This window comes from Dysidea avara, chromosome 5 (genome assembly GCF_963678975.1).
Source record: "Dysidea avara chromosome 5, odDysAvar1.4, whole genome shotgun sequence".
Taxonomy (NCBI): Eukaryota; Metazoa; Porifera; class Demospongiae; order Dictyoceratida; family Dysideidae; genus Dysidea; species Dysidea avara.
The window spans coordinates 35,833,183-35,857,872 of record NC_089276.1 but is presented as its reverse complement, the minus strand read 5'-3'; the positions used below and the strand labels follow the sequence as shown (position 1 = coordinate 35,857,872).

The window sequence follows — 24,690 nt, the reverse complement described above, 5'->3', positions numbered from 1 at the left end:
TACACACGTGATCCTGTAGATTTCAAGATCAATTTACGTGCCTGGAGTAGTGGGGTTGAATGGGGTTGACCAGCTGAATAGACTAAACTTGAAGTGCACTCTCGAATGGTATTTGTGAAAACTTTCGTGAACACTTGGTTAAACTTTCAATACAAATTGTATGCACTCATGTGTGCATGTCCAACCTCCTCTGACAATGTTTATGGTAGCATTTGCAGGCATTTGCAGGCATCACCATCTTCAAAGAAAAGTGTTAAGTGGTTATAGTGTACAACACCCTTTTATGTAGGATTGCTTGAGAAACCTTTTAGTTAATTCTAGTTCTTGAACTAAAAGTTTTAAAGGTTTTGGTTTAGTTCTAGTTTTTGAACCAAAACTTGAAAGAATTTTAGTTTAGTTTTAGTTTAGTTTTAGTTTTAGAACTAAAATAGACCACAATTCTAGTGTACTAGAACTAGAATTAAATTGCTGTACTAAAACTAGATTTAGTTCTAGTTCCTTAGAACTAAAACAACACTAATACTAATTCTAGTTTTTAACTCAGTATCTTCCAGTGCCACATGGTTTGAACTATCAACGGGGGGGGGGGGGGGCATAATAGATCCCCCTAAAAAGCTCATGCTTCGTATTTCGCGGAGTGTGCTTCGGTGGAGTGACTTCTACCTGTGTGCCCCCCTCCTTGGATCCGCCCCTGACCAGTGCAAAAACTACTTGATGAGTTAAGAAAAACCGAGAAAAACCGACGGCGATGCGGGTGGGGATGAGAAACCATGCAATAATTAAGTTTATGTGGCTTTAAACATAGCTACAGATGAATTTCAAAACCTAGAAACCAATTGTTTCCTGTCATATACCGTCAGATATACGAGTCACATTTGTCCGCTTGGCGCACGCCCCATACAGTTTTAATTAATTCTGTCAAAGTCACATATTGTTATTAGCGCTTTACAGTGACCAGCACTTTGGGGTCAAATCCAGGTCACATACGGTTTAAAGAGTCCATGACTCGTGATCACTTTATGACAACAACTCCATCATCACAGGAATTCGGGTCAGCATGCAGGTACCCGGCGAACGCCGAGGCGAACGCTGATCTCAGCCGTCACGCCAGGTTTCCTAACGCAATGTTGTGTCTGGTGAAATTTGTGCAGCTACAATAGTTGCAGTACTGGTCAGGTAACAGCGTTGTATGGTTGCGGTATAATACTTTAGTGGTATTGTAACTATATAGTGAGTGAAGTGTGAACTAAAAGGGGTGGGTGAAAGGAAACCAAGTTGGTGATGTTGACGATGTACTAATTGGTCTACCTGAATACTATATAGGCACCACAAATCATATCATGAACAGACACTTAGAAGATTTATAGTTGTGAATCTGTCATCTTATGAAGGCCGGCTTATACTGGCTGACACTCGTATATACTGCTGCTAGATCAGTGGAGCAATAGAAGGTGAGTAACTATAAATAGTATTGTAGTTAGCTATACTGCATCTGATAGTGATAAGTACTTGTTTAAACAATAGCTTTGTTGTAAGGTAGCTATACTGCTACAGTAACTTTGTAGAAGCAGAGGATAATTGACACATCAAGTTATGTTATGTGTTAACTATACATAAATGAGTGAAAAACAAACTATGTGGGAATTTTGGCAATTCCTGTATACTACATGTGACCTAACTTTCTGCTTGGCTATCATATTTATATACACATTAATGTATAGAGGAACTGTATAAAGTAGCTCAGTCAAAAATTATCAGTTTTGATTTGGAAATGCTCACATTTTGACCCTCTTTCTAAAAGTATATATCTTGTAAAATAGTAGCTTTGTAATTGTTACCTTGTTTGTCAGGACATAGGATAATAGCTAAGCAGTACAAGGGACAGACCCAGATTTTGGAAAGTGATAGTTACAATAACATGTCTCGTAAGAATAGCAACACAATTCTTAATGTATTTCAACAAGACAATAAAAACTAATTCAGAAATGACATATAGCTACACAATATATGTAATAATTATATTAACAGTAGCTATGCAGTATTATGGGAAACTGTTGAAACTATACTACACCATAGATACAAATACAACAACACATTACTACAATGATGTTGAAAATAACAGGCTACACTTTAATGTCAATCAAAACAATAAACAATAATTATGTAGTACATTATTGTCAATGCAAGATGAAAATCATATCTTCACCAATTGTTAGGTTTTTTTCTCTCAATACTTAGCTGATGTTGTAGAGCTATAAGGGGGTCTTCCTCACACATCCAATTCCATGAACTTGGAAGACCATAACTTAATTCCATGAGACATAGCATAAGGGACTGCTACATAACTATAACAGCTATTACATAATTATATGCATTAATTCAGGGTTTTTCAAAGCATAGCTATATACGTATGTAGGTACACTACCTTTACATCCCATGCTTCAAAGACTTTAAAGGGATTTTATATGGTATGTAGCTATATGGTCCAGTATGGAGCCTTCTGGGCAATAGCTACCATACAATGTAGTAACCGTTTGATTGTCACATCCCCTTTGACATACAAAAGAGTGTTTAGTACAAACAGTAAAGGATTTGACCGGATTTGGGAAAAGGGGTACATCTTCCACACACATCCAATTTGACAACACATAACTTCAGCTTTGAAATGGCTAATTTAGTCAGTATTGAGCACCAACATAGCTTAGTGGATGGAGAAAGTTTCAGGTTAATATGTTTTGTGAATACTGAATTATGGTCTTCTGAGTTCATAGAATTCGATGTGTGTGGAAAACCCCCTTTTTTTTCAAATCCAGTCAGGGTTAATGTGTAAAATGCATAGGTAACCAGTGTCAACAATTTTGTGTTTGATATTGAACCTTATGAAGCAGCACATATACAGTAACTACTATATGCATTAAAAGTACTTGCAAAATAGAAGCCAACTATATCACAGCAATCTTAGTTATTGACACTCATCTCCTTAGCTTTGTTTCTATTCAAGTCCAGTGATTGTATACAACCTTCACAATTCTAGCACAGTGAATATATGAAATAACGAGTGACCCTCTCAAGCTCCCTGATATGATACGAGGTCCTCTGCAGTCACCCTAAATAGAACAGTTACACATGTGTTGTATGCTATAACAGAAAAACCAAACTAACTAGTATATTAACAACATTAATTTTAAAATGAAGTGAGGATCCAATAGTGAAACAAGAGATGGATGATGGTAGCTCAGCTCTGTAGGAAAATCCTCACTTTGGCATTAAACAAAACAATTGTTACTGTATGACACGCCAATATACACCCTGTATATATATATATAGGGATTTTCCACCAAACTCTACTTCTTTATTTACTAGTATATATGTAATATATAAACCATGTGTATTGCACTTATATACACCCCGACTTCGAAGTCAGAGGAAGTTTACTATTGATAAATGCTGAGGCGAAGCCGAGGTGTTTATCAACAGTAAACTTCCGATGACTGAGGAGGAGGGGTGTATATAAGTGCAATACACCAAAGTGAGCCATGGTTCATATGATATATACCATGTTTCTAAATTAATCCACACTACATTACTTACTAACAACCCATACGCACACAAACCAACTTAAAGTATATACTTACACTTAATTCACCATAGTTTGGCATGGTAGACACGCTGGAAACTTCCCTCTCACAATTCAGCTCTCACAATGAAGAATCAAATTGATTGTGGGACTTAGTAAACATATCTCCATATATCACCAGGACTTGTCCGTTCATATCAACAAATGTAGGAGCAACGTTACTTACTGCCACCCATCATCGAAGTTGCTAGGTATGGGTATAAAATGAGTCCAGTGGTTGGACTCATACTGGCTGGGGTGATTGATTGCCTAGCATGACGAAGGGCTATTAGCCTGAGTCATCTGGGTGATCAGTCATGCTAGTGTGGGCGTCATTCGCCCACCCACATCGGGCTATCAGTCCGTAATCGTGACACAGTAATTTGTCACATGACATCCCAGGTGAGTATATATATACTTACCTGGGTGAGTATATATACGTATACTCACCTCAGGTAGGATACCATGGTCACGTGAAACTTCAAAGGCGCCGCTGGTTGCATATAGGGCATATACACCCCAACACACAGGTGAGTATATATATACCTGAGTATATATATACTCACCCAGGTAAGTATATATATACTCACCTGGGATGTCACGTGACACATTACTGTGTCACGATTACGGGCTGATAGCCCGACGTGGGCGGGCAAATGACGCCCACACTAACATGACTAATCACCCAGATGACTCAGGCTAATAGTCTTCGTCACGCTAGGCGATCAATCACCCCAGCCAGTACGAGTCCAACCACTGGAGTCATTTTATACCCATACCTAGCAACTTCGATGATGGGTGGCAGCAATAACGTTGCTCCTACGTTTGTTGATATGAACGGACAAGTCCTGGCGATATACAGAGATATGTTTACTAAGTCCCACAATCAATTTGATTCTTCATTGTGAGAGCTGAATTGTGAGAGGGACGTTTCCAGCATGTCTACCATGCCAAACTATGGCGAATTAAGTGTAAGTACATACTTTAAGTTGGTTTGTGTGCGTATGGCTTGTTAGTAAGTAATGTAGTGCGGATTAACTTAGAAACATGGTATATATCATATGAACCATGGCTCACTTCGGTGTATTGCACTTATATACATTCGCCTCATCGTTTACCAACAGTAAACTTCCTCTGACTTCGGAGTTGGGGTGTATATAAGTCCAATACACCTTGTAGCCATGGTTTATATATTACATATAGGTAGCTGTGCAAAAAGGTTTAAGTTAAAAATTTGAAAATTATTTACAATTAAATGCAGTGAATTATTGTACTTGTTTGTGCTTATCACTACAGGTATCTAGAACAAGATGATGACTATGGATGTGTTTACTGACTTTTACGAGCAGTTGGTAGCATCTTTACCAATGAAGGATGCTATTTTTCGTGCAAAATTAACCCAAAAAGGCCTAATGCACAGTGAATTAAAAGCCACAGTGAATTCCATGCCAACAGAAATACAAGGAGCTCAGTTGTTCTTAAACAGCATAGTGAAAGCTTTGTCCATTGGTTATACTGAATCATTTGAGAAGCTCCTATTAGTTATGGAGGAATTTAGATGTGCAAGCTTGCAGAAACTGGCCAGAGGAATCAGGAAAAGGCTAATGGAAGGAGACAGAGGTAGTGATGGGAGTGGAGAAAGATTATATGGAGGAGTGTCAACAGGTCAGTATAGTCCCTATGTGTATAAAATAACAAGCAGATATAGATAATAAGTTTAATCTATACTTTTCACTTTGAAGATACAATTCTAAGACTACCGGTAAAAGTCCATGCCTACTGTATTATCATCCATGCCTACTGTATTATCATCCATGCCTACTGTATTATCATCCATGCCTACTGTATTATCATCCATGCCTACTGTATTATCATCCATGCCTACTGTATTATCATCCATGCCTACTGTATTATCATCCATGTCTACTGTATTATCATCCATGCCTACTGTATTATCATCCATGCCTACTGTATTATCATCTATGCCTACTGTATTATTATCCATGCCTACTGTATGCATGTTACATTACAATGGAAGAAGTAGTTAGTATAGCACATATTTATGCGGTATAATTATAGCAGAATTATAAAGTTGGTGGCACTTCTCAACAATTTCACACATTTATATATAAAAGCCCCGAGCTTAGTGGAAGCACCTCATTTCTTGTCTTAAATTACCAAGCTGGAAGATGAAATCCATCAACAAAATTCATTATCAAAAAGAGTAAAAGATCTTGAAGCCAAGCTTACCACCAACACTGATCAGATTCCTCAACTTAAACAAAATACCTATGCCAGTAAAGTTACTGAGTCCAACGCACACCCTTTATTGCCAACTGAAGCACCTAAACAAATTCCAGTAACATCAGACAGGAAATTCAACATTGTTGTTTTTGGTGTAGAAGAGCCCCCATCAGAAATGTCTAGAATTGATCGCCAAAAACACGACCTGGGTAAAATCTTAAATACAATATCAAGCATAGACTCATCATTTACAGCTGCCTCATTCAAAGATTTCCACCGGCTTGGGAAGTTCAGACAGAATGCTTCAAACCTCAACCAATATTAGTTAAATTCCTCAGAATGTTTGATGCCACCCTAGTACTTTCAAATAGAGCCTCCATCAAGAGTTCTCAAATATCAATCAAACCGGACCTCACCAAAGATGAGCGTGAAATCAATAATATTCTCCTAAAAGAAAGATGAGCCCTAATAAATGATGGAATTGAGAGGAAAAATATTATGATGTGGGGCAATACCTTATATCTTAACAAGAAACCCTATGGCTTTGTCCAGACTCCAACTTCTGTAAGTCCTCTTACACTGCTGGTGACTCTACTGTCCAGATGGATGCAGCTTCAAATTGACTATCCAATAGCACAAACTCTACATGCATACAACAAATTCAAAATTTATCACCCCTGAATATAAACCCTAGTTCCAATTTTGCTACACCAAATTCAAGCAATTATGTGGTATCTGATAGTTGCAGTACTAAAACTGAACTGAAGGCATGTCTTTTTAATGCTAGAAGTATAGTGAATAAACTCAACAAGTTACAAAGCTATGTGTACTCCGTGGATTTCCAAATTGTTGCCCTCACAGAAACCTGGCTTACTGAGTCTATTTTCAACAATGAGATTTTACCTACAGGTTATAATATTTACCGTCAGGATCGTGGATCTAGAGGAGGTGGGGTCATGCTTGCTGTTAAAGACTCTCTACCAAGTAAACTTTTACCGTCTCCTGATAATCTAGAAATTGTAACAGTCTCTGTCAACACGGCTCACCAAACTGTTCTCTGTGTCATTTACCTACCCCCAAATTCAACGCGAGAACATGCGCAACCAATTTTTGATTATATTAAAGGGTTATTCCTAATTACATCTTTTATTATTATTCTGGGTGATCTTAATTTTCCTGACATAAACTGGGAAACTTTATCGGGAGGATCTCAGGCTTCCAATAATTTTTGCGACCTTGTATTTGATTACAACTTTAGTCAATTAATTGAAGAACCTACCCATACTGGAGGCAACATACTTGACCTTATTATTACAAACAGCGATGAATTAGTGTACGATGTAGTCGTTAATCCTCACAATACTATCATCTTCTCTGACCACTTCATAATTACTTTTCATATATGCTTGTCTACTCTACCGGCACCACCAAAGGCTACTTATTATTCCTATGACTACTCTAAAGCTGATTTTAGCAGAATGGAACAGTATATAATTAATTCATGTCATTTACAGTATTTGAGGAAACAGATGTTGAATCTGCGTGGAGCATTATCAGTTCAGTCATAACCGATGCCATATCTCTGTTTGTTCCTGTGTATCAGTCGCATCACTCACAGTACCCTGTATGGTTCAATAGTAATCTTCGACACCAAATGAAGTGCTTGCGTACCCGCAGAGGAACATATAGACGTTCACCCACCGCTCACAGCTTATCCCGTCTCAAGCAATTGGAAGAAGTTTTCAACAGAGCATTATGCAGGCCAAAGCACAGTATGAAACTTCCTTTATCAACAATTTCGCCTTTGGTTCCACTTCAGTGATTTATCGTTACATACGAAACTTATCTAAAACCAAATCAATTCCACCTATAGTGTATTTGGACACCTCGACAGCTAGCTGTGATAATTCAAAATCTCAATTTATTTAATTGTTACTTTCATTCAGTATTTAACAAACCATCTCATCCAATTCCCAACTATGATGATACCCAACAGCAGCTCAAATCTCTGAGCTCACTTACTGTTACTGCTGAAGCTGAAGTTTTTTGAGGTTCTCTCTCAGTTAGATACCTCTAAAGCAGTTGGCATTGATGGCATCAGACCCAGAGTACTTAAACACTGTGCAATGTCATTGTCTCGTCCTTTATGTTATTTGTTCAACCTAAGTTTATCTACAGGATATATACCACAAGAGTGGAAAGCTCATATAATTATTCCTATTCACAAATCAAATGATCGTTCATTAGTTAGTAACTACCGTCCCATATCCCTGCTATCTAACATCTCTAAAGTATTGGAAAGACTGATTTATAATAATGTTAGTGAATATGTGCTCAGGACAATTTCCTATGTTCAATTTGGCTTTATTCAGGGTAGATCCACAACTCAACAGCTCCTATTATTCCTCAACTACATCTACGAAGCAATTTCACTTTGTCGCCAAGTCAACGTTATATACCTTGACTTTTGAAAGGCTTTTGACATGGTTCAACATAGCCAACTACTTTCTAAATTGTGGAAAATAGGTATCAGTGGACGGCAATGGTTCAAAAATTACTTGACCAATCGTAGACACTGTGTACGTATCACCAACACGTTATCTGACACTTTACCAGTGTTGTCTGGGGTTCCACAAGAAAGTATCCTTGGCCCTCTATTATTTTTAATCTATGTGAACGATTTGCCATCAGAGGTTACTTCCTCAAAACCTTTTCTGTTTGCAGATGACACAAAGCTATTGAAAATCATATCTCAACTTTCAGACAGTGTGCTTTTACAGAAGGATTTGGACTCCTTCTTCAACTGGAGTATTACTAATGAACTCTATTTTGGAATTTCAAAATGTGTGTTTCTTAGCTTTAACTACAGGTCATCAACATCATACCACATAGAGTCGAATATATTGCAACATCTAAGTGAACATCGAGATCTTGGAATACAAATGTCAAGTGATCTATCCTGGAATAATCACTACAACATGATCTGCTCCAAGGCATATAGATCACTGGCACTCTTGAGACGAACATTTGGTGGATCTGGGCCAGTGGAAGCTAGAAGATCTCTATATTTAGCACTTGTCCGCTCACAACTTACTTATTGTTCACAATTATGGAATCCACATCTAATAAAAGACACTACTATACTTGAGAGAGTACAAAGGCGAGCCTCTAAATATATTCTAAATAATTACACTTTAGATTACAAATTTCGTTTACTTAAACTAAAACTCCTTCCTTTGATGTATATGCTTGATTTTTATGATATTCTCTTCTTTGTGAAATCTTTGAAGCAGCCAAATCTCCACTTTAATATCTTCAACTATGTATCTTTTAGCACCAGCAGGACTAGATCAGCTACAACCCACAAATTGTTACACAATTACTCACACAACAATAAAACTCGTAATTTTTATTTTAATCGACTCCTTAGACTTTGGAATGCTCTCCCCCCAATCAACATTGATCTACACCTCAACACAATCAAGTCACTGATTTACGATCACCTCTGGAACCATTTTGCTGAACACTTTAACCCTAACAATTCATGTACATATCACTTCCGCTGCCCTTGCTATAATTGTTGTAATATTGCTACTACCCCTAATTTTAATACAAATAGTTAACTAATGTACACTTTTTTTGTACTTGGCTGCTAGCACAGGTTGCTAGCAGACCATCAGTGTAACTTTATTACTATTACTATTATTTGGTCAGTCTTCTCTACCATCAATCTCATCTTAACTCCTTCAATTAGCACATAATAATACATGTACTATAATAGCTTTACTGACTATGACTATTGTCTATATCACTGAGACTAATGTGGGTTTTAAGTACTGATACACAGTCTAAGCAAATGTCAAACTTCAAGTACATTATAGCCACAAGATAGAGATCACTTGAGCAAGAAAGTGGCATACATTAGACATGTGTCTTTGTGCCTCTGAAATTGCATACTACAATTTAGAGCACTAGCTGCACCAGTTTTTCGCTTACTCCATTGTGCCCGATACACCTTAATTATGTACTTAAGAGAACTGATCTTGACTCTTTAATCAAGACACTCGGTAGTGTGTCATGAGGCCCAAGAAGCCGGCGAGCCACACTGTGAGTATATTTACAGGAAGAAAGTAAACGCGATTTTCACACCTTTGTAGCTCCGTGATTCCTTATCTGATTGAAACCAAAGTTGCTACAGAAGTGCCGGCTAGGTAGGGTAGTCCACACTCCAAATTTGAAGAAAACCGCTCCAGCCATTTCCGAGATACGAGCGGCCACAGTTTGGGTTTTTTTTCTTCGTTTTTTTCTTCTACTTCTTTTCGCACACTTTGCAAAATCCACCATAAAACATGAATGCGTGCTCCAATCGGACTGAAATTGGAGTAATAATGGTAATTGACTATAATACTTATTACCTAACTATATACTTATTACTACCTACGTACTTAACTTAACCAATGTCAAAGTCAGGAAATTCGTCCTCAGCAGTAAGCGAATACTGGCGGAGTATCATTTTCGCATTGTACCTCCACAAAGGCGGCACACGTACAAGTGCCGGCTTTGTGGAGGTACGTGTGAAATTTGGCACACGTGTGAAATTTGGCGCACGTGTGAAATTTGGCACACGTAAAAGGCTCATTAAGGTAAATCTCAGTACCAAGTTTGGAAGGATTCCGATTAACATTCACGGAGTTAGGACCGATTAGTTGCGTAAAATTAGGTCGAAGGTCTGTCACGCCCACAGGGTGAACCGCTAGAAGGAATGAGCTGAAAATTGCTATGTAGATGGAGTAACTATCGTAGGAGTGCCTTTTTGTGGTTTGAAAGGAATCCAGTTAAAGGCCATCCAGATATGACACAAAACCCAACCTGTGTCAAAATTACGCGATCGATTTTTATGAATAAAAAACTATTAGTTTTCACGCCTACCAGGCAAACCGCTTAGAGCAGTGAGCTGAAAATCGGTGTGAAGCTGGAATAATTATCATAGAAAGTCCTTGCAGTAGTACAGAAGAATCAGAGCACAAACTACTGAGTTATGATTTCAAAGCCAACTACGTGTAGCATATGCAAGATCGAGATACTCTAATAGAACAGTCACCCTAATAGAGCATTCAGCTACGTTTATAATTTACTCCATTATAGAATTATATTACATTGCAAGCTATTCTGTAGGGAGTTCAGCTACAAACAAGTCACCCTGTAGTCAGATCAGCTAGAAGAAGGTACCTAATAGAGAGTTCAGCTACAAAGAAACCATCATGTAGAGAGTTCAGCTGCAAACAAATCACCCTGTAGAGAATTCAGCTACAAACAAATTGCCCTGTAGAGAGATCAGCTAGAAGAAGTTACCTTGTAGAGAGTTCAGTTACAAAGAAACCATCTTGTAGAGAGTTCAGCTGCAAACAAATCCCCCAGTAGAAAGTTCCGCTATGAACAGATCACCCTGTAGAGAGTTCAGTTAGAAACAAGTCATCCTGTAGAGAGATCAGCTAGAAGAAGTCACCTTGTAGAGAGTTCAGCTACAAAGAAACCACCATGTAAGAATTCAGCTGCAAACAAATCACCTGTAAAGAGTTCAGCTAGAAAAAAGTCACCCTGTAGAGAGATCAGCTAGAAACAAGTCACCCTGTAGAGAGTTTAGCTAGAAGAATTACATTGTAAAGTTCAGCTGGAAAGAAACTATCATGTAGAGAGTTCAGCTGCAAACAAATCGCCCTGTAGAGAATTCAGCTACAAACCAATCGCCCTGTAGAAAGATCAGCTAGAAGAAGTTACCTTGTAGAGAGTTCAGCTACAAACAAGTCATCCGGTAGAGAGATCAGCTAGAAGGATCACCTTGTAGAGAGTTCAGCTACAAAGAAATCACCCTGCTTCATCTTTTCTTCTTCCTGTGGTAAAGAAAAAATGATAGGTTAAAAAGCCCTAAAGCTGGTCATAGGCCGGCTTTGGGATATACAAATACAAAAAGAAGTGAAATCTAATCCAAAACAGCCAAGCTGTAAAAAAGAGTGCGGCCCTCAGAAAGGCTATGGTGAAAAAAGATGTGAAATCCAAGATGGTGGCCAAGAAATGGCTGTGACGGTAGGTTAATAGTAAAATTTTAATAATAGTCAGGTCCACTATGTACTTTTGATCAAATTTTATGGGGATTAGCAAACCTATACATTTTTGGAAAGCTTAGAGCATGAGGAATCTGAAAATCAATGTTTACATTTGCACAGATTTCTGCAAGGTCAGCATTTTTAAATTTCAAAATGGTAGTTAATAAAGTAAAAATTTCCTGGAATATCAATTTTAATTTAACATAAAAGTTCATTAATGAACTCAATGGATTCTCTGGTGACATTTTTCACATCCCTATTCATTAGAGGTGATAGTTAATCATGAATAATTAGAATTTTTTACAAACAGAATAGAAGAGCATCCATTATGCTGCAATAACTCAGGAATAATTTTTAGCAAAAAGAATTGAGGAATATTCCAGAATAAATGGATGAATTCTATGTATAACTGGTGCAAAGTATAAGTTTGGATTCCACTGAAACAGTTCAAGCCTAAAAACAGCACAAAAGATTGAGTTACTCTAATAGAGCAGTCACATATTCCAATAAAGCACTCGATTTTGAGTCCATATTTCTAATGTAGCAGTAACTTTTGTGAAAATCCTAGTTAGTGTGCTTATGTTAGGCATAAATTTCAGGAGATTAGCTAATACTAGGTTTCTCCTTTAAAAGGTAACTTTGAAACTTAGCAATTCGCAACTATGATTTCACCCTGACTAGATCCAAGAGTACTTTTGCACCAGTTGGTGGCATGTATTGACACAGTTAATTATGTCAAAGATAACTTTGCTCAAAATTTATGGGTCTACATAATTATTGTTAGAAAGCTGAGAGCATGGAGATCAGTGGAAATCGATGCTTACATTTATACAGATACCTACATGTTAGTTAATTAGCAGTTTGAAAATATCAGTCCATATTTCTGCATATGTCAGCCTCTTATTTGCAACAAACACTATTTCTATGTTCTCACACCCATATAGAATCCATTGATAGTCTCTAAAGTGCCAAGAAACTTAATTTTGCAGATAGTTATTGCATGTAACAAAGTGAATTATTAACATTTAGATGTAGCGTATAAAAACATCACAGCTATGTATCTACGTACATATACATATATGTATTAATATCTAATACAGTTAATTCGAAGATATGAGCCTAACAATCATCAGCTTTGTTGCTGTTGTCATTTTTGATGCATTATACAGTGCGATAGTACTACGTAGTAGGGATCATGCAGGAACTTTCCAGTTCAAAGTATCACCCTAAAACCAGTCTCAATTTCCCTTCATGACAGCTTAATTAGCAGCATTGATTAGGCATAGCCAAGCTCAAAAATGTCTTCAGACTAACCCCAAACTCTTTCTATAGCATTTAAAGAAATTTTTTATTTAACAGAATTTTATGCTGACTGACTGACTGACAGCCAAATATAACTTGACATACAGACTTGATTTTGCCAACCGCAGACATATAATACATGCATCATGGGCTTGCGTTTGTCTTTGTGTTCTAGTTCTCTTTGCTGACAATGCAAGGTGTCAATTCACACTATATAGCATGATATGGCTTAACTGTGCCTGTGTAAGCTTATCGCCAGTATTTTCCATAGCAATATGATTGATAGTTGAGACACTTCTCATGCTGTTCTTCATTTGCAACACCGTGTAATGAAAAAGCATAGCTGAACATGAAGTGTAATGGCTACCTCCATTTTTGATTCATAGGGAGCATGCAACCAGACATATATTAGGTGCCCTTCTTCCTTTTGATGCAATATATGTGTGGGTTCACCGGTCATAATTATGTTACAAAAACAGTCCTAAATTTAATCCCTATACTTTAGTCTAATACAGCAGTGAAAAAAGAGAGGTTGCATATATGCTGCAGTGGACATTTAATCCCTAATTCAGTCGTGGTTATAGACTGAATGAAGTATAGGGATTAAATGTTTACTAGTATATATGCAGATGTATAGGCAACCTCTCTTTTTTTCACAACTTCTTATATAGCAATTCCCTACTGTTTGATCCCTAATCCAACTTCAAAATTTTCATTTTCTTTCCACCAAGAGTACATAATATTTATATGGGGCCATAAATATTATGCACTGTTGCTTCTACTTGTATGTTTAAATATTCATCTGTACCACACAACTATGCAAGATAAATTGTTGTAATGGCACTAGCAGTTTAGCATGGAGCAGTTACTTGTAAGCCTGTCATTAAAAACATGTTGGCTAGATATTTTATTACTGTGCCAAATGTCCTCGTTTACTTTGTCATCTTCTGGATAAGAGTCACTCCATCGACAATGGCAGTATTTGGATTATTTAAAGATGTGTGATATGCAATCATTCTGTCACTGGAAAGCAAATTTTCATTGGATTAATAGTTAGGTAACAGTGGATCCTATAATTTTCAAAGATTGTGTATCAATTTTAACTTGTCGGTGCATGTCTATCTGGTGCATAAAATTGCTCTTAGTGATCAGAGTAAATTCACTGTTACCAATTGTACATGTTTATGTGAAAAGGAAACTTCCCTTTTAGGGGAGACCTAATTCCAATTACTGTAATTTTAAAATGAAAATTGTTTCAAAATTCTAACTATGCTAAATATATACGTACGTAAGCACATTAGCACAAAATGGGCTCAAAAGTTGACTGCTTATAAGTGACTGCTTTATTAGAGTATCTAAATTTTCAGCTTTTTTTAGGTTTAAACTTTTTTAGTAGAAGTCAAATTATACTTTGCACTAGTTATAACTACTTTGCACCAGTTATACCCAAATAATCCAAAATGTTTGTTCACTATATATTATTCCTGAGTTATTGCAGTATAATAGGTATTCTTCTATTCCCTTTATAAAAACTTTCAATTATTCATGATTAACTGTCTCATCTCTAATGAATAGATGTGTAAAAATGTCACTAGAGAATTTGTTGAGTTCAGTTATTAAATTTTATGTCAAATTAAACTTGATATGTTAGAATTTTCGTATTTATTAGCTGTCACTTTGAAATTTAAAAAATGCTGACCTTGTAGGAATCTGTGCAAATATAAACATTGATTTTCAGATTCCTCATGCTCTAAGCTTTTCAAAAATGTATAGGTTTGCTAATCCCCATAAAGTTTGAACAAAAGTGTATTTTTTGACATAGTGAACCTGACTATAACAACAATTCAGGTGAATTTGGTGCTGCTTGGTCTTGGCGCAAAATTCACCTGAATTGTCGTTATTAAAATTTTTACCATTAACCTACCATCACAGCCATTTCTTGGCTGCCACCTTTGATTTCACATCATTTTCACCATAGCCTTTCTGAGGGCCGCACTCTTTTTTTACAGCTTGGCTGTTTTGGATTAGATATTAATATTTCTAAGTATGTATGGATGTTCTTTAGTAACCATGGTGACTGTGCTATTAGAACACTGTATTTTGATCTTAAGTTGTGTTTCCTCTACAGTAGCAAGTTACTAATTTTACAGTATCACTACATGACTGCTCCATTAGATTATTTTGAGCTTTGATTCTATTTGGTACCAAGTAATTCAACAAAAATTCACCTATTATGCTTTTACCAATCTCTTATTTTATGATAGCATGTGTGTGATAAAAGTAGCTACCATACAACATGCTATCTACACCCTTAGAATTTGTGTGCACATTTGTTAAAATTTATAATTACCTTGTACATGTAGATGCTGTTGATGGAGAGGCTGAAGTTCAAGGTGATAATATTAGTTATGCATGATACCAAGAGTAAATTCCATTATTTACTCTTGATGATACTAACATGCATAAGTCACATGACTAGCATTATAAACCATAAGTTCTTGAGCAAAGAAACTGAATTCAATGAAATGAACTATTGTTGGCAAAGCATTTACACCTCACACTATCATCACCTATAGCTTAATTGTATTTATTATACCATACCTCAAAATTTAAACTAACCAATTAAGCACACATGCTACATTTAATGGCTATACTCTTGGAATATCACTTAATGATGCTTACATTATGCTTCTGCCTCTTTGAAACTAATAACTGTTACATGTATAACCTTACAATATTATTAAGTTTAGTCTGTGTCTTTTTAGATCATTCTGACTGTGCTGTTGCAAAAAAGATTATCATAAACCAACGAAGCAGTCTTGTTACCCTCCATATCCTGCCACTAGTGCCATCACTGTTGGCCAATAATGTCATCAATATGGATGAAAAGAGGAAGATTGAGATGAAGGAGAAAGATGAACTAGAAAGGATGAGCTATTTTCTTAATCAAGTCATATTACCCAGTTTACAGGAGAATAAAATGGATAAGTACAAAGGCTTTCTTGTAACTATGGCCAAACATGATGATTCCTTGTATCAAGAAATAGCAAGGAAGCTTGGTAAGTGGTAGACAGTATCATATGTTTGCAGGGGTTCACCCCTTGCTAATTTGTAGTGTCCAAATTGACCATAACAATTTCTGAATAGTACAAATTTTGATGACATAATATAAAAGTTAGACCAATTCACACTTCATCAGATTTGACGAATTTAATATCAAAAAATTGGTAGATAGAAACATGTACTTTAAAGGCATTTCTGGCCACCTCATTTGATGAATAAACCAATTTGTCAATTTTTTTCTTTCTGAAGTCAAAATTTCCTTGCGTACTGTAAGGTCATACATGTATGCAAAAGCAACTCTCGTTGAAGGCCCCCGTCAATTATAATGGTTATATATACATTTTACCTATAAGAATGATTTTGAGGTCCTACCAAAACAAATTTACCTTGCAACTATGTAAACAAAACTGAGCTATATATATTTGATGAGGTTATGAATAATTCTGGGAAGTGTTTGGATTGCATGGCAATGTGTGTTTATACTGTTATGTGTTCTTAACAGAAATTCCACAATCAGAACATTCTGCCGATATGCATCCAACACCTTCTCCTCAATTTCCTCTGGTGAGTTTACTACATGTATCTACAGTGTGGAAACAGCTGAGTTGAAGTGTAGTGTACTTATTCTGCTAGCTAGAAATCTTCTTTTTTATTATTTCTGCCTGGCAATTAGGCCTGCATCAAACATACCAGCATAATAAAAAGCACAATAGGCTGGAGTGCTATGTCAGGATATTTCAAACTATGGAGCTTAATTTCATAATAATAGAGCACTCAACAGGGGTGGAGGAAGTAGTTGATATGAGGGGGGGCTGACCAGGAGTGGATCCAGACTTATGGTAAAAAAATGAACTAAGCACTACATTGTCTCTGGTTTCATAAGGTGAGACCAAAAAAAAAAAAGGTCACAACCAGCTGACAATAGCTGCCCACCTCACCAGCTACGAATTTATACTGATAAACTACATAAAAATTACTACATAGCTCACTACACACTACTCTACTACTGTGATTGCTTTATTAGAGTAACTGCTCTATTAGAGTATCTCAATCTTGATCACGGTTTTCAGCCCCACTCCAAGAAGGATAATTTCACGTGATATCATTCTGAGGGGGGGGCTTCAGCCCCCTAGCTCCCCCCCCTTTCCACCGCCTATGGCATCAATGAATTGTACATAGCTTCTTAGATTGATACTCTCTAATACAACAGTCACTTTTTAGTGAAATACTCTGATTGCTTCAATTTGCTTGATTGGTTTGTTAAATTCCAAGTACTTGGCCGAGGCTGTTCTTCTGTACTGGGGTGTACACAGAACATTACAACATCTAAACAGTTACTACAGCATACAAAACTAAGCATTAATTAAAATGGTTCAAGATAATTGTAAGAAATATTGCTAACATAATGGGAACACTGAAGAGTATAATAGGTGAAAATTTTGGGAAATTCCTGAAAGAATTTTGGGCAACATTTTGAGCATATTTGACTCAGGCCTACTGGCAATGTTGATTCTTAGTGTGATGCAGTTGGTATAACAATGCAACACATACTGTTTACTGTAAAAGTACTATAGTCCTAGTACACTAAATTTGTGGACTTCCAAATAGGTCTGGACTTTGTGACATTTGTGTGTATCATTTGTGTGGTCTGTAATCCAGTATACTGTATAGAGGGAAACTTTGGAGGGGAAACTGAAGAATTAGGTGATCTGCTATATTATCATACAGTACAATAGTAACTGTATAGTAAGGACCACAAAGGAGTAGGCGTGGCCCGCAAAATAACATCACCCAAAAACCAGCCTCAATTTTCCCTAACGATGATGAGGCAGTATTGGTGAGGTAAAACTAAACCCAAACAAGCTTTCAGATCAACCCGGAACACTTTCAACAAGTTGCTATGGAATTTAAAAAAAATTATTCGATGGAACTTTCTACTGACTAACTGAGTAAGTAAGTAAGTAAGTAAGTAAGTACAGTGGAACCTCGATTATCCGAACTAATTGGGGGGAAAGGGTGTTCAGATAATCGAAAGTTCGTAAGATCGAACATCCATACATTTATATACTGAGCTTTGCTCAACTACTCTAATAAAGCATACACTTTTTGACAAAATACCCTAATTGAGCTGTCGATTTGGTGTTCGGATAATTGAGAGTTCGGTTAATTGGTGTTCAGATAATCGAGGTTCCACTGTAACTGACTGATGCCTTCAGACAAGCGTAACTTGATAACGGCTAAGGCTATGAGCTTGATTATTTCACTGTTCGACGTTGCCTCAACCCGACAGGTGCCTTTTGGCATACTGCGGTACGTACAATGCATTCTTCATGGGCTTACCAGTGTCCTCCTTTGTGTCCCATTCATCTTTGCTGACAGGGAAAGGTGTCGATTTGGTGCGAGCACGTGATGGCTTCCCTTCGAAATGGAAATCGTCCGTATTTTTCATAGTGGCTATTTTGATTGAAGAGGTGTCTTTCAACCAGTTCTTGATTAATGTTGCTGTGTAACGGGTTGAACATAGCCGGAAGCGAAGCATAATAGGTACTTCACTTTTCAAATGATAATTAATAAAATTGGGGCGCGGCACTATTTCCTTTGGTATGCATAGATTGTAGAGGTGCTTCCGGAAAAGTTCTTCATTCGAAATGCTGTGTAATAGGTTGAACATAGCTGACAACGAAGCGTAATGGATACTTCACTTTTCAGACGATAATTGATAAAGCTGGAGCACGCGGCACCATTTCAGATGCGGTATGCATGAGTTCACCAGTTATAAAAATTATTTACAAAAAAGTTAACAAACAAGTACACAAAAATAATTGGAATTTTCGACTAGAGTAGGGACCATAGTACATCAATAAAAAGTACTGAAACAAGTTGGAGTAATCCATGATATTAAATCACAGTAAAACAATAAGAAGTGTTATATCCCTACTGTGCATTTCCGTTATGGTATCTTGAGCACAGTAGGGATATAACACTTCTTATTGTTTTACTGTAATTTAATATCATGGACTACTCCAGCTTGTTTCAGTACTTTTTATCAATGTGCTATGGTCCCTACTCTAGTTGAAAATTCCAAAATTTTTTGTGTACTTGTATACTAATATGCCATAGTTTAACCTGCAAATTATTTTTAGCACTTCAGATTAGCATCTTTATAAAGATTGTGCTTGAATTCACCAAAGTTTATTTGCCAAATGCAATTAGCTTGCTATTCACCAAAAGTTTACCCCCTACAAAGTTTCCCTCTATATGGTATGTATGTATTGCATGCTAAACATTTTATCTTAATTATATTCATGTAGCTAACAGAAAAGGTTACCATGAAAATAGAGGAGTCTTCATGTGTTCAAGCTTTTATCTCATCAGACGACACAGTCAAATTAATTGAAGAGGAAAACCTTTTAGTGACATGTACCAACTCGACTTATGCTATCCAAGGAAGCTGGTCAAGTGTAGAAAAATTCCGTAAACACTTAAAAGGAAAGATGAAGTCTCAACATAGGACTCTTTCCAATCCTCTCGATAAGCAACAGTGCCATAGTAGTGGTGAGTTATCCACCAGACATGCTCAGTCAATAGAAGGTGTGCCTGAAGATTCCAGTGGTGGTATTGTGGTTCAGGCATCAAATCTTAATAAGGAGAATGAGAATATCAAGAACAAATGTTTAACCACCAACACTGAGTTAGAGAAACATGCAATATCAGTTGGTAATGTACATCAGGCCTACACAGCAGTTGATGAGTACAAAAATACCTTCAATGGCACACAGATCATGGATGATTCTAATGAACAACCAGCCCAAACCATCAGACCTTCAACTAATAGCTCCATATCAACAGCATTGGCATTTATAGACTTGCCAAAGATCTCCAGGAGAGTCACCATAAAGCTTGGTAATATAGTTGATGAGGATGTTGATGCCATAGTTAATCCTGCAAATGCTCAGCTAATACATGGAGCAGGTGTGGCTGCTGATATTGATAGAGCTAGTAATGGTGAAGTACAAAAAGCATCCACAAAATTGATCAGTCAACATGGAATGCTGACAGCCGGCAATGCAGTTGTAACTGGTGCAGGAGGAATGTTGAAGTGTAATATGATCATCCATGCAGTTGGTCCTACAGAATACCAGCACAAAGAGAAGTGTGCTCCCCTACTACAGATTGCCTATAACAATGCAATGATCATGGCAGAACGATTTGGTCACAAATCTGTTTCATTCTCGCCAATTACTTCTGGGATATATGGTGAATTAACAGCAAATGTGATGTTGTCAACACTTTGTAGTTACCAGTGTCACAATCCTACATTGCTAACAGATGTGCGTATCATCATTACTGATGATCCTACCTATGGAGTATTCCTTGATGTACTTCAAAGAGAGAGGCAACATTTGGAGTCCTTGCTTGATCATCCACCAGTCCCTAGTGTCATTACTACCTCCTCAACAACTAGTTATCACAGTCAACCTTATTATTATCCAGGTGCTTTTGCTCATTTCCCTCCACCAGGTAATGCTCAACGATGGGTTGATGGCGCACAATTTATAACACCAGTTAATCATCACGTTGTGACACAACAACCAACAATGTCAATGGGAAGTAACCATCTGTCATCTGCTATTCCTGCTTATCCAAATACAAATTTAGTGGGACCATTGCCAGTTACTAGCACATTTTCCCATACTCCTTTGTTACACACTCCACAAAGTTACAGTTGTGCTGCAGTACAAGAGCCATCAATGTTGACAACAGTACAAAATGCAATGAGTACCAGCTCAGCTACTCCTGTTGCTAATTCCATGTCAGCTACATTCAATAATAATCCCTTTGGCAGGCCTAATGGTCCTTCAAATGTTTGCAGAGAGAATGGAAGAGATGCCACTGGATGTCAACAGCAAATGAGGTCCCCCACAACAACTGTTTTGCCGAACAATAGTGTGCCACCTTCTGTAAATGACAAGAAATTCAAAGGAAACAGTGAGTTACTCATGTTCTTGTGCCAACACATGTCTATTGCACTGTTATTATTATTATTGTTCTTTACTAACACCATATATATACTTTAAAGCATACATACAGGAGATTTAAACCAATGTATGTTTTATTAGTATTATTATTAACACTTTACAGTGACCAGCACTGTCTATTACACTGTTGCATGTGATCTGTTATAATCATGTCATTGAAGCTTAATATTTGACTTAACACATAATGCTAAGAACTACAATTACAGTATACTTAGAAATGTGATCAGTGACTTCCCAATAGCATTCGTATGTTAGGCTGTCAAGAACAGTTATTTTCAATTATCTTAGCTATGAGAGCCTAACTTGTGTACACTTGCTAAACTTTGAAATTTGTGATGTTTGTGATGTTCACAGTTTGCTGGTTGAGCTTACTTCAAGTATCACTTGTACTCTCCATGAAAAGCTTATAGAGATTACAATACACCACCACAAAATGTATACCCTTAGCTTGTAGCCAAATAAACATTACACAACCATTATGTTTGAATACAATTCAGCAAGTATATGTTTATGAACTAAAAGTATAGAGACAAATTTAACAGCAATGTATGCCATATGTTTTGTACAGGCTCTAAAGTTGCAATGCAGAAATTAAGAAGGCATTGTGATGCACTTACAAAACTCTCCATCACTTCTATTTTGGGATCACTGTTTGCTGAGGGAGTGATCACACGTTATGATAAAATGTTGATAGAGACAAAATCACTGGAGAGTGATAGGGTAACATATCTCCTTGATGATGTGTTATACCGCAGTCTCTTGGTGGGTGTGATGGACAAGTACACAGGATTTGTTAAAGTTTTGGAGCAGAAGGGTGAAGAAGAATATGACATGGTGATGGAAAAACTAGCAAACAGTCTTGGTATGTTCCATTACATTAGGTGAAAAGTATACAAATTTTTACATTTTATGAAACCTCTTCATAATAGACATTAAGTTTTTGCTGCAACACAGAGGTTTCCAAATAATACGTATATAATAGGAGTCATATGTACTAGGGCCAAAATTAATATATAACACAGACCACATAAACTTCATAATCCTCCGTACTGCAAGAAAAATGTTTGTACTAGTGTTGGCTGAATGCATCCGTTTCACATGCAGTTTTGCAGTCCAGTAGCTACAGGATTAGAATTTTGTCAGGTCAGCTTTAAATTTGGACGCACATAGCTAGCTTGTAAAAAGTCCACCTGCCCACATTGCTACTCCATGGGATGAAAAGCTACAGTACATATGATAATAAAGTTTAAGTAGCCTTATACAGTATGTACACTTGTACAGAATTGTTGTAATCACCTGTTATCTTTGCAGCTTTGTGAAAGAGAAGTACTCAGGATAACTCCTTCATTATTAACATAAACTGTAGATATAATGCTGTACATTTTAAACTGTTAACTATTTTCTGTTGTGTATTCTTAATTGATGTTTGTGTACATAGTAACTTCTAAAATTAACTACTAGCTAGTCACTGTGGGAGTACTGAAACTGTAAATCCTTAATCCATCAGTTTGGAGGAATGTATACGTAGCGACAATAGAGTGGGGCTAAATAGTCGCGATGGTATAAATTGGAGATGATGGAGGGATGAATCTTATATATCATCATCTCTTCTCAGCCATCTTGTCCTGGGTTTTGGCACCAATGTGAACTTCGCAGCACACAACAACAACTCTTAATGATAATTATAGAGACAACACGAGGTCACACTCTTCTACATCGCATGACTTGGTGAGCATAAAATAATGACATGTAAGTAATGCTGTTATACATTTTTTTTTAAATTGGCTACTGACAATGAATTGCTGGGCTTAATGAGTTTTCTTCTACCACAAAAACTCAAAAGTAGCTATTATATGTATAACTAGATATGAAAAATCTAAAAACCATACTGAGTGAAATTAATATACAATCGTGGGATAATTGTGGTGGTTGTCATGGCAACCTATGTACAAATAAGTACAGATACATGAGCATAACCATGTACAAAAAAGATATATGTATAGGTTGCCAAAAGATATATCTCGAGATATCATCTCGAGTTATAAAGAAATTTGAATTTTTGGAGGTAAATGCCTTGTTGCACTGTATTACCATAAAACTTCAAATATTCATAACTTGTTTTCCCTATTATTTAAACTCACAGTAGTCGGCAAAGCCACTCTTCCATGCTGAAGTATACGTAACATTACAAACATATACACAGCAACACTAAACAAAGCTATACACACAACACATGTATAAAAACGTATACAACCATAACAGTTCAGGATAGGTCATGTAGCTATGTACTTAAGCAGACCATTATGAAAATTAGTACTATCATCAAATAAACTATATTTATGGCCAATCAAAATTATCACCATTCTTTTCCATTTGGGGAAGCCATAAAATGTGTCCATTATGTATATAATTATGTGGCCCTTTCCTGACTTGTAATGAACATGTCTGTTGTTGACACCTTCACTGTCACCACTAATAATCTGGTTGGCTGAAGTGTTGATTTGCTTGAGAAAAATCCACCTTTATTCTTTACCAGACTTGTGTATATACAGTACTAAGTGTTCACTATTGTGCTGGCCAGTATTATTCAACTCGAAGTCTATATATCAATGAGTTATATCATTAAATCATCAGCTACATCTTCATGTTTTAGTTGCGCATTTCTGACTCCCTATATTCACAAGCTTTAGGCCTTCTCACAGGTCCCTAGTGGGATAGCCTTCACAGAATGAAGAATACATGCAACCAGCACTGCCTTTATATGACTTCATGCTGCATGCTAATAGTCTTATACAGCAGTTAGAATGCTGATACAAAACTGTCTGTACTTGCCCATAATCTGATTTTTAATCTGATTGTCAGTTTCATACACTTTTGTAACATATCTCCTGTATATGTGTTGTGCATATAATAAATAAATAACAACTCTAAACAGGCTGTAGGACCAGATGTCCTTCAGACGTTCAGTACTTGTGCTATAAAGCCTTAATAAATTTACTAATGTCAATTTGGTTCCACACAGGGTACTTTGAGATAATAAGTCACTCTCTAGAGTTCCTATGGATACATATATCTAATCAAAAACAGCCAAGCTGTAAAAAAGGTGTGGCCCCTAAAAAGGCCAAGGTGAAAAAAAATGTGAAATCCAAGGTGGCGGCCAAGAAATGGCTGTGATGGTAGGTTAATGGTAAAAATTTTAATAACAACAATTCAGGTGAATTTTGTGCCAAGACCAAGCGGCACCAAATTCACCTGAATTGTTGTTATTAAATTTTTTACCGTTAACCTACCATCACAGCCATTTCTTGGCTGCCACCTTGGA

At 36.8% G+C, this 24,690-nt stretch overlaps 1 protein-coding gene across 2 annotated transcripts; it reads left to right on the top strand.

Annotated features, from left to right (window-relative positions):
- Positions 1-993: 993 nt before the first annotated feature.
- Positions 994-22,864, top strand: LOC136256039 (uncharacterized). 2 transcript variants are annotated; one of them, XM_066048957.1, is made up of 9 exons: positions 995-1,176; positions 1,232-1,451; positions 4,913-5,281; positions 15,630-15,659; positions 16,032-16,325; positions 16,832-16,893; positions 19,641-21,318; positions 21,937-22,230; positions 22,680-22,864. In XM_066048957.1, exons 3-9 carry the CDS (start codon positions 4,927-4,929, stop codon positions 22,685-22,687), a joined length of 2,721 nt encoding a protein of 906 aa, XP_065905029.1. In that variant the 5' UTR covers positions 995-1,176; positions 1,232-1,451; positions 4,913-4,926; the 3' UTR covers positions 22,688-22,864. The 2 variants fall into 2 exon arrangements, with proteins under 2 accessions (XP_065905030.1, XP_065905029.1); XM_066048958.1 differs by lacking the exon at positions 15,630-15,659 and having other exon boundaries at positions 994-1,176.
- The last annotated feature ends 1,826 nt before the right edge of the window (positions 22,865-24,690 follow it).